This window comes from Ahaetulla prasina, chromosome 3 (genome assembly GCF_028640845.1).
Source record: "Ahaetulla prasina isolate Xishuangbanna chromosome 3, ASM2864084v1, whole genome shotgun sequence".
Classification (NCBI taxonomy): Eukaryota; Metazoa; Chordata; class Lepidosauria; order Squamata; family Colubridae; genus Ahaetulla; species Ahaetulla prasina.
Window position 1 is genome coordinate 73,556,874 of NC_080541.1, and position 14,106 is coordinate 73,570,979.

A 14,106-nucleotide genomic window follows, 5' to 3' on the forward strand; every position below is an offset into this window, starting at 1 on the left:
AGATATGAGGGGAAAGTTTGACAGGACTTCACTACATGTAAAAAACAAACAAACCTATACAGACACCCAAAATTTTGCAGCAACAAACTAATTTACAGTAAACGGCGAACGAAAAATTGCAACTGTAAACCGTCAACGAGAGAAACGTCCAGCTAAGGCAATATTCCCGACTCTGTACTTAAAAAGATAAACCCTCCACGTTGGTAAAATTGCGACTCAAATATTCTTATAACCCGGGGGATCAGCTGAGTAAATTTCACCATCGTTTATTTGAATCCAGATCTCTGGATTTATACGAACGCTGAACTAACTCACGCGACGGGCTTTGTACGCTCGAACCACAATTAGCCTGTGATGCGAACTCGGTCTCTAAGTAACGCCGAGCAGGCAACGCCTGTGCGCATATCTTGGTTTACAGTGCCAGAAACCTCGCCGTGTTCATCGGGGCGTACTTATCGGTGGGGTTCAAACTGCAGCCTGAAACGCCCGCAATTGCGTAGAGTGCGCAGCCTACTGGCGCGCCGTCAATCCTCCGGTTTGTACTATCCCCCTTGCCCATCGCGACCCCATCGGCCTTTCCAAACGCTCTCCCTTTCCTTTCCTTCCCTTCTCTCCTCCCCGCGCGCTTGCCAAGTGGTACAATCCGCCGGAGAGCGCCTGCGCCGCGGCCTGGAAGGCGGAGCCTATCCGTGTGACTCAGGCGAGAAGGAAAGGTGGCGGCTGCCATTTTGAGAGGGGTTTTTCGCTCCGACTGACGCTTCCTCGTCGCCTCCCGCTTCCTCCGGACCGAGGGGACCTCCTGCGCGCGCTATTCCTTCGCCTGAGAGGGGACAGGAGGGGGGGCTTCGCTCGCTCTCTTGCCTCCTGCCCGTTCCGCTATTGGAGCCTCGTAGCGTAGGGTCTGCCCGGCCCAGCCTGCCTTCGCCTTCTCTACCTCCTCCTCCCTCTCCTCCTCCTCCTCCTCCTTCCTTCGCCGCCGCCACCATTTGCCCTCCCCCGGCGGCTCCGGGGCGCCGAGCTTAGGCTATGGGGACCAGGCTGCTGGGGCTGAGCAGCGGCAGTGCGGGCGGCCCGGTCGTCGTGAACAGCGCAGAGGGGATGGGGGAGCTCGGCGGCTTCTTGGTGGCTTTATCTTGACATGGCTCCTACCCGTGCTGCTAGCAGCGCCGACGCCGCCACCACAGCCTCCACTGCTCCGCCCGCGCCTGCCGGCTGCGGATAGCGAGCCCCGGGCCAGGCCGCCCTCTCCGCTCCGCGCTCTCTCGCCGCCTGCGCCTCCCGCCGAGGTGAACAAAAAAAAAAAAGGAGAGAGAAATTAACTTTTTTCTTTTAAATATATGAGGGAAAGTTGAAAGAGGTGGGGGAGGGTGCTTGGTTTTTTTAGTTTATTTTTTCTAATTTTTTTTTTAAAAAAGGCGAACTCCTGTCAGAACAACTACGAAAGGGACGGGCGGGGTAATCTCCCCCTATCCTCCCTCCCCCTTTTTTTAATGATTTGATTCGATTTAGCCCTCCTCGCCGCAAAAGCCCCAACGGCTATTTTTGCTTCTCTACTACTTTTTTTTTTCTTCCCTTCCCCTTTTGAGAACTTCTGGCCTCCCTCCTCCGTACGTTTCCCTTCTCAAAAAGGAGGAAAATTGGAGCCAACTGAATGAGTCCCGGGACGGTGGGCTGAGTCCCCTGCCCTCCCCCTGCGCTGAGCACAGGCCCTTCTCTTCCTCTTCAGGTCGGTTAAAAGGAAGAGAGAAAGCAACGCCGAGGAGGCGACGTCGCACCAGCCATGCCCAGCCCTAACTAAACAGCGGCCGTTGCGGCGGTGGCGGAGAAAGGAGGATAGTTGATGGGGATAATAGACAGCAATTGGAGTATGTAGGTCTCTTCCCCTGCTTAGGGGACTGCTAGATAGCCTGGAGATCTTTAGGCCGGCTACGTACTCCCTTTTTGGCTTCCCTTTAAGCTTTGATGGCCACCATGATCCCCGTTTTCTCTAAAAGACGCGGCCTCGGGGCGACCGTGTGCCCGATTGTGAGCGTGATGAAGTTAGAAATGACTCTGCTGTTTTCCAAACTTCTTGCTCTTCTGCAAACCAGCACTGTGTTGTCTGCGGTTGATGATTTTGTTAGTAGGGAAACGTCTTGCCTCCCAGAACATCCGCTCTTCTTCTGCACTCTTTCCTTTGCTTTCTCCCAAGTCTAATCATCATTGAAAATTAAGCAGGCAGTATAGCAATAGCAGCAATCTTGGTATTAATAATAATCAGCAGAGTCATGAACCTGGGTGTGATAGAGTACTGTCTTTAATTTCAGGTTTTTGTTTGGGTTTTTTTGGGGGGGGGCCTTGGGGCAAAGAAACAACACCCAAATGGATTGGGTCCATCCCCTTTATTCCTTTTTTTATGCATATAAATTGTGATAAGATTTTTCTCCTATTCTTGCCCCTTTATTCCTGTGGTTTAAACTGTGTATATCAGTGTATTTTCTTCCAAAAAAAATCTTTTTTGGTAATATGTGCAAACCCTTTGTCCAGTAATGGTTGGACAACTACTTACTTTGTTTTATGACCCCTCTAGTAAGACAGTCTTGTAAAACAATTGCCTGAGGTGCACTTTTGGGGTTTGCCTCTGTTTTATTGATTCAGTGGTATAAGCAGGAATAAAATGACTTGTTTCTGTTGCACTTGAGTCTTATGAAAAAAGGGCCCACAGTTTAGTGACAGTTTCCAAAGGCTTTTGTACCATCTGTATTATAAAATGGGGGACCCAAACTCCCGGAAGAAACAAGCTCTGAACAGACTTCGTGCTCAGCTTAAAAAGAAAAAAGAATCTCTAGCTGACCAGTTTGATTTCAAGATGTATATTGCCTTTGTATTCAAAGACAAGGTAACTTATTTCTGTTTGATATTTCAGCATATAAGATGCATATTTAATGATCTTGAAAGTCTTTTAGAATCAAAAGATGGAAAATATATTAAAGGCATAAGCTTTTCTTGGCATAAAAATAAACTGATTATTTGTTTATTCAATAAATTTCTTAATGCACATAACCACCAAGTACCATAACTTAGTGGTGCTATTGTAAAGTTCCATTGTGTTTGTTAGTAAAAATTACAGATGTTCACGTGTGGAAGGATAATACTTAATACTTTATGTTGTGTGTGGTTTGTATGTATGGTATATGAGGAATATAGGTACCCAAAACAATTTAAACCGCCCCCCAGCAAATTTTGTCTTTCAGCCAAAGTCCTCGCATTTAAAGATCCTGATTTTAATAGTAGTATCTTTCATTGAATTAAGGGATGAATTTTGGCTTCGCATACACCCTTTTAAAACTAAGGTTTGAACTTCCTGATAGTTAACTTTCCTAAATTTTATATTTGAACTTCAACATTTATTTCTTAGTAACAAATGTTTCTTAATTTTCTTTAGAGAAAAAAGTCAGCACTCTTTGAAGTGTCTGAAGTGATACCAGTTATGACCAATAATTATGAAGAAAATATCCTGAAAGGTGTCCGAGATTCCAGTTATTCCTTGGAAAGTTCCATTGAGCTTCTTCAAAAGGATATTGTACAGTTACATGCACCCCGCTATCAGTCTATGCGCAGGGTAAAATTATTTTTTTCTTCTATTTTCGACAGTCAAATGTTTTTCTTATAGTCTTTGCTGCAGCTGTGCCTTTGGGTCAAAGATTTACGGTCAAGTACAATTATAAAAGCAGATGGTACTGCTTTTACTAAGAGAAATACTTCTACAAGGAGTTTCCTTTTCTAATACACCTTTAATATTAATATTCAGTATGTCTTTACTGATATGGAATTTATTATGTTATCTAATAGAACTTACTGTATTTCTTTTAAAATCTTTGGGTATATAAAAAGACATGCAGCTTTTTGAGATTATGCTCATGAATAATATTTTATAGTAGAATATATCTATGGTTTGTCCCTAGTGTTAAGTTTCCAAGCCTTAGCTCACCTACCGTACTTGGTTTTCTTATCAGATATAATTTTAATAATGTAAAATCAGTTCATTAAAATATATTATTAAATATTAAATATTAATATTACATATTAAATATTAATAATTCAAGAGTATATCTTAATAAGCTGCTTTCTCTTTAATTTCTCCAAAATTATCTTGTACAATATTCTGAGTTCTTATGTGTGAATAGATTGTGATCAAATGCAGGACTCTGCCATGATGTGACAGCAGTATCATGTAAAAATTGTGATTTGCCTATTTGTGTCAGCATCAGGTCAAAAGTATGTAATTGCAGTTGGGTGATAATGTCACTGTGCACTGTGCATGTATTTCCATTTTGGCATCATCATTTGTTGCCCCTGGATTCTCCTAATGTGAGGGAGATTATTCTCATAGGGTGTCCTTGAGCTATAACCATTATGGAGCATGCCTATCATGGTTGTAACTTGTGATGGTCATAAAATGGATTGGTCATGTGACCAGTCCAATTTTATGACACTTTTTGCAGCAGTTAAGTGAACATCATGGCCGTAAAGCAAATGCCACACTCATAAAGCAAACCTATGGTTTGCTATGGGCACAGTTTTGTTGAAACTGGAAGTAAATGCTGGTGTTCAGCAAAACTGTGGTCACATGACTACAGGATACTGCAAACATATGCAACTGTTACCAAGTGCCTAAAGCATGGTCACATGACGAGATGGGGGAACCTTTGGAACTTTGAATCCAGGTCATAGATGCTTCCAAGTAGACCCTTTGGAACTTCAAACGGTCACTAGACAATTAGTGATAAGTTGAGGGCTACCTATACTATGTCCTTTTTCTTCAGCTTTTCTGAACTCCTTTGGATAATTTTTCAGTCAAAAATTTCTTTAAACAACTTCACAGAGGAGGAGAATCTATAGAAATTATCTTCATTAGCAGGAGATACCTGTAAAAACATTACTCACAAGATGGTCTCCAAAGTAGGAGGTTACTGCTTATTCAAGGTCTAAGCCAAACAGATTAGTCCTGACAGAAAAAAGCCATGACTTAAATTCTGTGAATTATGTATACTGGGTTTTATTAAAGCAGCAAATATTAATACTAAAATTGTTTGTACAAGAGAATTCTGTGGTTCAGAACTGAATTATATGTGATGACTAAGTCTGATGCTTTAATTTGGGTAATTTTGTGCAGAAATTCTTTTAAAATTTCCATGCTTCGATTTAACAATTGGATGGGGTACAGGTAGTCCTCGACTTACAACCACAATTGAGCCCAAAATTTCTGTTAAGTGAGACATTTAAGTGAGTTTTACCTCATTTTACAACTTTTCTTGCCATAGTTGTTAAGTGAGTCACTGCAATTGGTAAGTTAGTAACCCGGTTATTAAGTGAATGTGGCTTCCCCATTGACTTTGCTTGTCAAAAGGTTGCAAAAGGTGATCACATGTCCTTGGGACACAGCAACGATCATAGTCAGTTGCCAGGCTTCTGAATTTTGATCACATGATCATGGGGTTGCTACAAAGGTCATAACTGAAAAATTGACATAAGTCACTTTTATCAGTGCTTTTGTAACTTTGAATGATCATTAAATGAACTGTTGTAAGTCAAGGACTACCTGTATATGTGGGCTATATTTTAAATTTGAAAGGTTTGAGTCAGCTTAAATTTGGAAAAAAATGTACTACTAAGAATTAAAAAATCTTAACTGTGTATAAATTATTACATGTACAATTTTAATGAAGTTACTGATTAATATATATTTACATGCTATGATATTGGATACTATTAAATGATTTTTATCTCTTCAGGATGTGATTGGCTGTACACAGGAGATGGACTTCATACTTTGGCCTCGGAATGATATTGAGAAGATAGTCTGTCTTCTGTTTTCTAGATGGAAGGGATCAGATGATGAGCCCTTTAGGCCTGTTCAGGTATGGCATATGCAGATAAAACTCAAGTAAGCAGATGTTATTTCAGATGAAAACCACTGCCTTTTAATGCTGATCAGATAGGACTTTTGGATTTTTGAAGCTGCAATTAGCAATCTGGTACCTTAATATTACTTTGAATACTACTTCCATGTACTCAAATCAGCCTGGACAATAATTGGCTATTATGAGGTTTGTAATGCAAAGTGGATAGAAACCAGGAGTTGTCTACCTTGACTTAGTGTTGATTGCAGTACAAGATGTGTAATTGTGAGGATGCATGCAAATGGATCTGGATGACCTTGGTATTTGTGATATATTGTAGGTTTAATTCGTAAGGCATTCTGTCATTTTTAAAATATTGCTTTATTTTTTGAACCAATCTCCTAGTTCAATAAGCTAATTTTATTATATAACAAATAATGCAGAAATTGGTTGTGAGGGCCCCAGTAGTTATTGGCATACTGGGTGCCATACAAAAAAAAAATTTGAACAGCACTTGGAAATTTTGTCAATATGCATATTTTCTATCTGTGGATTACAAAAGGCTACAGTGCTTGGATCTGCACATATGCTATGCCAATACATTATGACATCCTAGGTACTTGGGAAAAACCTGATGCATTTGAAGGCCAGTACGAGCTAAAGAACTGGCAGCTGTAATTTCATACCTAAAAGTTCTAATATAATGATTTAACAATAGAAAAAAAACAGTTTTCCCAATTGCTAAATTTGTTAAACTTATATAGAATAATAGCTTGTATATTGGAATTCTTCTTGTGCCATATCTGTCATCAGACGTTGGCAATCATGTTGGCAATCCTATTTTTGTCAACAGCTGCATGAAAAAGTGCTGCTCAGTTTTGTCCAAACCATATTGGAATAGGGGAGGCAAAAGAATTGAATACTTTTCTTCAGACTCGAGGGTGCTCATTTGCTCATAATTCAGTTGGTGGATCTTAGAAGGCAACCCATGTTCCTTTCTTCTTTTTTGTTCCCCTCTGGGTTTAGTTTCTTTGTAATTCTTTTGTCTTGCACTGAGTTTATTTGTTTTTAAGTGGCTTTTTTTGACAATTGTAGGCCACCCAGAGTTACTGAGCATCGGAGAGCATGTAATAGTTCAAAAAATAACTACACTTTTTAAATTTTAAATTAAAATATTTTTTGTTGTTGAATATTTTGAATAGGCCAGGTTTGAATTTCATCATGGTGACTATGAAAAACAGTTTCTGCATGTACTGAGCCGAAAGGACAAGACTGGAATTGTTATCAACAACCCTAACCAGTCAGTGTTTCTTTTCATTGACAGACAGCACTTGCAGGTAAACTTCTTCCAGTATATAATAGTTGCTTCATTTATTATTTAGCATTATTATTTGTCATGACAGAACATTGAAGATAGATAGATAATACGGTGTATACACAGGCATTAAGCATTATATTGTGAGGTATAACAGATTGGTCATTTTTTTGTGTTTTGGTAGTGTAACGAACAATAGGCAGCATCCTTTTAAATTGTAGAATTGAAAAATAGAGATTTGATGCACACAAGCAAATATAAACCTGTGCATCAGTAGTATTCGTTGTTTACCGTAGTACTGAGTCTCTGCTGAACTCCTTTTAAAGTGTAACTTAATCTAGCCTTGGGAAAAACATTTTTCTCTGTGAGAAAAAGTAAAATATAGAAATCTGATAGTTGCATATCTAGTAAAAAATATTATAAAGTGACAGATTTTTAGTTTTTATTTCCCTATGCTTCCTTTCAAGTTCCTAAATTATTTCTGAAAAGTCAAACTGGGAGAAATGTAAAGCTTTTTTTCCATGCACAAAAAGCCCCTATCCTTGGTTCTGAAATTATCTATTTTTTACAGACTCCAAAAAACAAAGCTACAATCTTCAAGTTATGCAGCATCTGCCTGTATCTGCCACAGGAGCAACTCACCCACTGGGCGGTTGGTACTGTAGAGGATCACCTCCGCCCATACATGCCAGAATAGGGTTCTGGCCAGCAAAATGGGGAAAATCACAGATTGCAGGAGTGTAGTTTCCACTTTCCTCGCCATTTATTCTTTCGGAATAGAAGAAAATGGACACATGCTCAGAACACTATCCATCGTGAACCTTGATCATCCTGGATTATTTTCTGTTATCATTTATATCTCAGAACTTTTTTTTAAGATGTTTTCCGCATGGACTTTATGAAAGAGAATGCTCTGCATATTTCTGCATTGCATGAGCATCTTTACCAAAATGTGAAATGAAGGGACTGTTACACACTGAAAGAAATGTTATCTGAGAGCACAAAGTGATCATTTATGGTGGTGTGTCCATTTGTGCTGGTCATGTCCCCTGTTTCAGTATTCATAGGGTGAAAAGTGAATGTAAGGGTGTAAAAGCCTTCTAAGCGTTGCTTTTAACATGATTGTATCAAAGCTGTGTCAGATTCATTCTGATGATGAGTTCTCTGGCTTGCTACAGTAGATGGCTTACTATGGGAAAGAAATCTTTTAAGGAAGAAAAGCATCTCATTCATTGTAGGCATTAATTGCCTCTCTTATTTTGCTTGGCCATGTTTGAGTTTACTAGCATTCTCATTTTTTGGATCTCTTTCCCCAGTTTGCTGTATAACTAAATGTAGAGTGTTCTGTTAAGTTGAATACATTTTACAGACCTGGGGTCTGAAGTAGCCTAAAGCAGCTAAATTTAAAATAGCAGCTGCAGAAACAATGTTGGCAGAGGATTGCTTTTTTTCCCGAGAGTTGACTTGTATAATGGCTGGTGAACTGAGTAGGAAATACTGGTTTCCAAAACATTTCTGACATGGAAAACCCTCTGAGGTTCTTTGGGGTGGGGGGGAGGAATAAGATCAAAAGCATTTGTGGATTTAATTGTAAAATATTGTTTGGAGTGTCAAAGTTGGTTTTGACAGAACATATTTTGTTTAAGATTGTGCAATGAACATAAGAAAGACTACTGTATAGTTTTGGCAAAGAACGCTTTGCTTCTGGGTTGAATAATTTTACTGAAGTAAATCTGTATAAGCCAACTCCCTTTGGGTAAATCTAGTGCTTATCTGTTTAAAATTTGTATTTAGCTTTTGTTTGGAATTGGAACAAATGAAAATAAACAAATTAGTTGAACATTTATCTGCTCTTTTATGTTATGAAGTCCATGCTATTTGTACAGTACATAGGCACTAAATTGATACAGCAACGCAATCCATGACAGTATCAACTGATAATGTAAAGTAATTCTAAAATGTTGAATTGGTATTGGACAGATACAGATTCAGTGAATCTCACTGGTTGATCAGGACAGTCACTTCGTAATTAGTTCAACCTAAGCACCTAGTGATAATTAATAATATACATTTGGAGAATATGCTATATATGCATATGTGTAAATGTGTGTGAAGAGGATGCTAAATCAGAAAACTGGCATTTCTTAGGAACAAATTCTATTTTTAATAAGCTTTTTTTCTATTCAACTCAGAGTTACTTGCTAATTAAAATAACAATTTATTTATTAAAGATTATGCAAAGGGAAAACATTTTTTTAATTTACTTCATTATAAAATACATGTAATGTTTTTTACAGGACTTTACTGAAAGGGGTTAGCAGAAATGACATTCTCCCTGCTAACTTGATGGAAAGAAATTTGTATCTTCAAAATCAGACAGATGAAATAGAATTAACTATTGATTTACAGAGACCACACATATAACAGAATTAATACGTGACATTGAATGTTTAAAAGGAATGGAAGTAGCTGTAAATGAACACTTGAAAAAAAAAACCTATTATCCTTTAACCCATTGAAATACATGTAAAGCATACAGGAAAATTAAGAACCTGTCCCAATAGCTCATTAAATTGAAATTTTCTACAGTTCCTACTCCTAGCAGCTATTAAATTTATTCTTAAAATTCAGTCCTATCAGAGTCTGGCCAAGACCAATTGCTATAAAATTACAGTTCGTGACTTCCTCTGTTTGGGTTTTTCATGCTCTGTAGCAATAAAGATTCTTTGTTGTAACCATATCTAGAAGCTAAAATGGTCTCAAAACCATCTCTGTAATCTAAGAATTCTAGTTGGTATTATGGCACTCTGCATTCATTAATTTGCTTTGTTTTTCATTATGAAGGAAGAGAAATTTATGTGGAATTTAAGGGGTTTTTTAAGGATACAGAAACGTGAATTAAAAATTAGATAATATACCTGTGTTAGTTATATAATGTTCTCACATTACTTTTACTGTTACAAACTAGCTTGAACCAGTCAAGGCCATGCAATACTTGTATAAAAGGCCGTTGGTTTGATCTTATTCCTAAATACATAGACCTTAAGAGTACCTATACTTTGTGTAAACATGTGACATGTCTTGTATAAATATACACACTTTAAAGATCTTTAATCTTTAAAACCCTAACATACATGAAAAATTCAATGTAATTATTTACTTGATCTGTATAAGTGGTCCTTGCTTTATGACTGGTTGCTTACCAATCATTTTAAATTACGGCAGACCCCAAAAAAGGGACTTACAACTTGGCTCTGAAGTTATGACAGTTGCCTCACCTGCAGCCACGTGACTGTACTTTGGGCAATTGGCAACATGGCTGCATTTGTGGCCATTTGCAATTCCCTGTAGTCACATTAACATGTTTTATGATGATTTTGCAAAGCCAATTGTAGAGAACGATGGATTTGCTTAATAACCATGACATTCATTTAACGACTGAAGTTTACTATCAAAGCATTTGCTTAATGACCACTGGAAAAATAGGTCATAAAATTGGGTCAGTTATACAAGTGACACATTTTACGACCATTACTACTGACAACCATAATGTGTAGGTTCTATTATGGACATCACTCTACTATTTGTACAGCTACTTATCTGACTGGTGTGACTAGGTGGCCAAAAACATATAACATGACAGCTTATTAAACCTAGAAAAACATAATAGCACTTTGCAATAGCACTTAGACTTATATACCGCTTCACAGTGCTCTATAGTCCTCTAAGCGGTTTATAGAATCTGCATATTGCACCCAACAATCTGGGTTCCCATTTTATCAACCTAATTCAGGAAAAGGTGTAACTGGCACATGTAACAAAGGTGTGTAAAATCACTTCCTTCCATAGTTGTTACTGGCTCTTTGAATAGGAGCCCATAAATTAAACCCCAAAATTGCACAGTGGTTCTGTTTTAGGCAGTGCTACTCTATCTAGATCTGAAGATGGAAAATGACCTGATGCAGGAAACCCTAAAATCCAAAACTACTCAGTCTTGCTAGGATTAAGTGAAGCCTGTTCTTGTCCATTCAGACTTTCACTGCTTCCAGATACTGAGACAGCACTCAGCTGTTCCAGCTGGGATGGAGATGTAAAGCTGGATATCATATACAGGTAGTCCTCGACTTACGACCACAATTGAGTCCAAAATTTCTGTTGAGATGTTTGTTAAGTGAGTTTTGCCCCATTTTATGACCCTTTCTTGCAACAGTTGTTAAGTGAATCATTGCTTCTGCTAAATTAGTAACCCGGTAACCTGGCTTCCCCATTGAGGTTGCACAAGGTGATCTCATGACCTTGAGACACAGCAACGGTGGTTGTAAGTATGAACCAGCTGCCAAGCATCTGAATTTTGATCGCATGATCATGCGGAGGCTACAAAGGTTGTAACTGTGAAAAATGGTTACAAGTCACTTTTTCAGTGCCATTGTAACTGAACGGTCATTAAATGCACTGTTGCAAGTTGAGGGCTATCTGTACCTCACCTTCTGCTGTTGAATGGTCGACAGCATCATGTGTAGGTTAAACAGGAGAAAAGTGTCCAGCTACGACTTAATTACAATTTCATTAGCTAATGGAATTCTGGCACAGAAACATTTTTTAAAAATACATTATTTTAATCACTGGTCTTTACAAGAGAAAAAAATTAGTTTAGGTTCCCCTTTCTCCAAGAGCAAAGGAGCCAATGTTCTGACAGCTGAATACTGAGTATGAACATTAAATTTCCTTTCTCCTGTAACTTCAAATCTACTTTTCTATCTCCGTAGAAAAGATTTGAAGTGGGTTATCCAGTGCCTATTCTGACACAATGCATTCGTTTCAACTTTGGGGTTTTTACATATTCCATCTTTGTAATGCTGCTTCCCAAATCAGTTATTTTCTATCTTTGTGCAATTCCGTTCCATTTGTTGTTTGACATTTTAACAACTTGATTGGCTTCCCCATAGGATCTCATGTATTGTTTCCCCTCCCGCTCAGAATGAGGACAGGGAATAACCACAGAAGTCGAAACTGGAAGCAATCGAGTAGTTGTTTAAATTGAAAACAGCCCACTCAGGCAATTCCAGTTCTAGAAGATGTTTAACAAGCATGATGGCTTCACTGTAGGGAGCACTAAGGAGCTATTTCATCCCCTGCTATTTTACTGTATGGCTTTATAAGCACTTTGCACCAACTAGGTCAAAAAGTTGCAGCGTAAGGACAGATGATTGCTTGTAGAATATCATAGAAGAGTTCTGTTAGTCAATGGCAATAAAAAAAATCAGGAAAGTGGGGGTTCTTTTTCAGGCCAGTGTGACCTATAGCTCACAAAAGCTAATGCCTTTTAATCAAGTTTGATAGTCTAAAAATGTTTTGGGTTGTAGAATAGTATTCTTTCATTCCCTCCAGATCTACTATGGTCACCGCTTATCCAATCCTGGTAGACTTCACTAAGGCAGGCATCAAATCTGAATAAGCTGTAATGATGCCGCTGCTGTTGCAAAATGGAGTGGGACAGTCTAAAAGGGCAAAAGGCCAACACTGCAATTTGCTGAAAACCACAAGAGGCATATTTACCTTCAAATCAAGCATAATCACAACTAATGAAGTCTTGGGATGCGTCAGAATGCATGTAAGACGACAATTGGGCATTCAAATGATCTGAGATGACCCAATAAGAGAGTACCCCATTGGAGGTGGCTACTGGTCTAATTAGCTGACCACTCCCCCCCAACCCATTGCTTCCTGCTTCCTACCATCTATCTTTTTAAATTCATAATTTTTTATTTTATTTTTTGTTTACATTTATACCCCGCCCTTCTCCGAAGACTCAGGGCGGCTTACAGTGTATAAGGCAATAATTGTATTTTCCTTGTTTCTTTTTCTTCTTTCATTGTTATGTTTACATTTTTAATTACTTTTCCCATTTTACTGTTGCAAGCTGTCCTGAGTAGTCCCGTCGTGAGACGGGCAAGAAATAAATTTAACAAATAAATATAATTATAGCATTGATGTAATCTATAGCAGTGATGGCGAACCTTTTAGAAACCGACTGCCCAAACTGTGCGCACATGTCCAAACTGAAAGGTGTGTGCGCATGCGCAAACGTGTGCAGCGCAGATATGCGGTGGATGTGTGCACAGACATGTGCGCATGTGCAGCGGAGGCTCGAAGACCAGCTGGCTGGCAGGAGGCAGGGCATCCCAACGCACCGGCAGCGCAGCAAGGGGTAAGATCTTTTTCTTTCGTGAGCTTCTGATTCGTCGTTTGCAGGCAAAAAAAAGCTCATGAAAGAAACACCATGGAGATCTGACCTGGGGTGACGGTGTGCGTGCCAGCAGAGAGGGCTCTGCATGCCACCTCTGCCACACGTGCCATAGGTTTGCCATAACAGGCCTTGCGGTTTCCCAGTGTTCTACCATCCAGTTAATAAGTTGACCCTATTTAGCTTTTTTTCCAAGATAAGCCAAAGGTTGTTAAGTTGTGCCACCTGCAGTGAATAACCACCCTTGGCTGCAATAAAACAGTGAACCCAAGCAAAATCACTAGGGAGAAGCCGAGCAATGTAGGGGGTTTCCTCCTTTTAAAAATCTTTCCAAAGATCAACACAGGTGTGGGATCATGAGCAATGGAAAGAACAATTCAACCTCTGAAATATAATTAGCCAAGCATCACAAAATGCTCCATGGCATAGGGCCGGGCTATTTACGGGACCGCCTTCTGCTACCGAATACCTCTCACCGACCCGTGCGCTCTCACAGAGAGGGACTCCTCAGGGTGCCGTCAGCTAGGCAGTGTCGTCTGGCGACGCCCAGGGGAAGGGCCTTCTCTGCGGGGGCTCCCGCCCTCTGGAACGAGCTCCCCCCAGGACTTCGCCAACTCTCGGACCTTAGAACCTTCCGTCGTGAACTTAAAACACACCTATTCAGG

At 39.5% G+C, this 14,106-nt stretch overlaps 1 protein-coding gene across 1 annotated transcript; it reads left to right on the forward strand.

The window, feature by feature from the left end:
* Positions 1-684: 684 nt before the first annotated feature.
* On the forward strand, positions 685-9,037 carry C3H6orf62 (chromosome 3 C6orf62 homolog). The gene is made up of 5 exons (XM_058175258.1): positions 685-2,878; positions 3,425-3,601; positions 5,775-5,900; positions 7,085-7,219; positions 7,769-9,037. The coding sequence occupies exons 1-5, from the start codon at positions 2,750-2,752 to the stop codon at positions 7,892-7,894; spliced, it is 693 nt and encodes a 230-aa protein (XP_058031241.1). The 5' UTR covers positions 685-2,749; the 3' UTR covers positions 7,895-9,037.
* Positions 9,038-14,106: the final 5,069 nt, after the last annotated feature.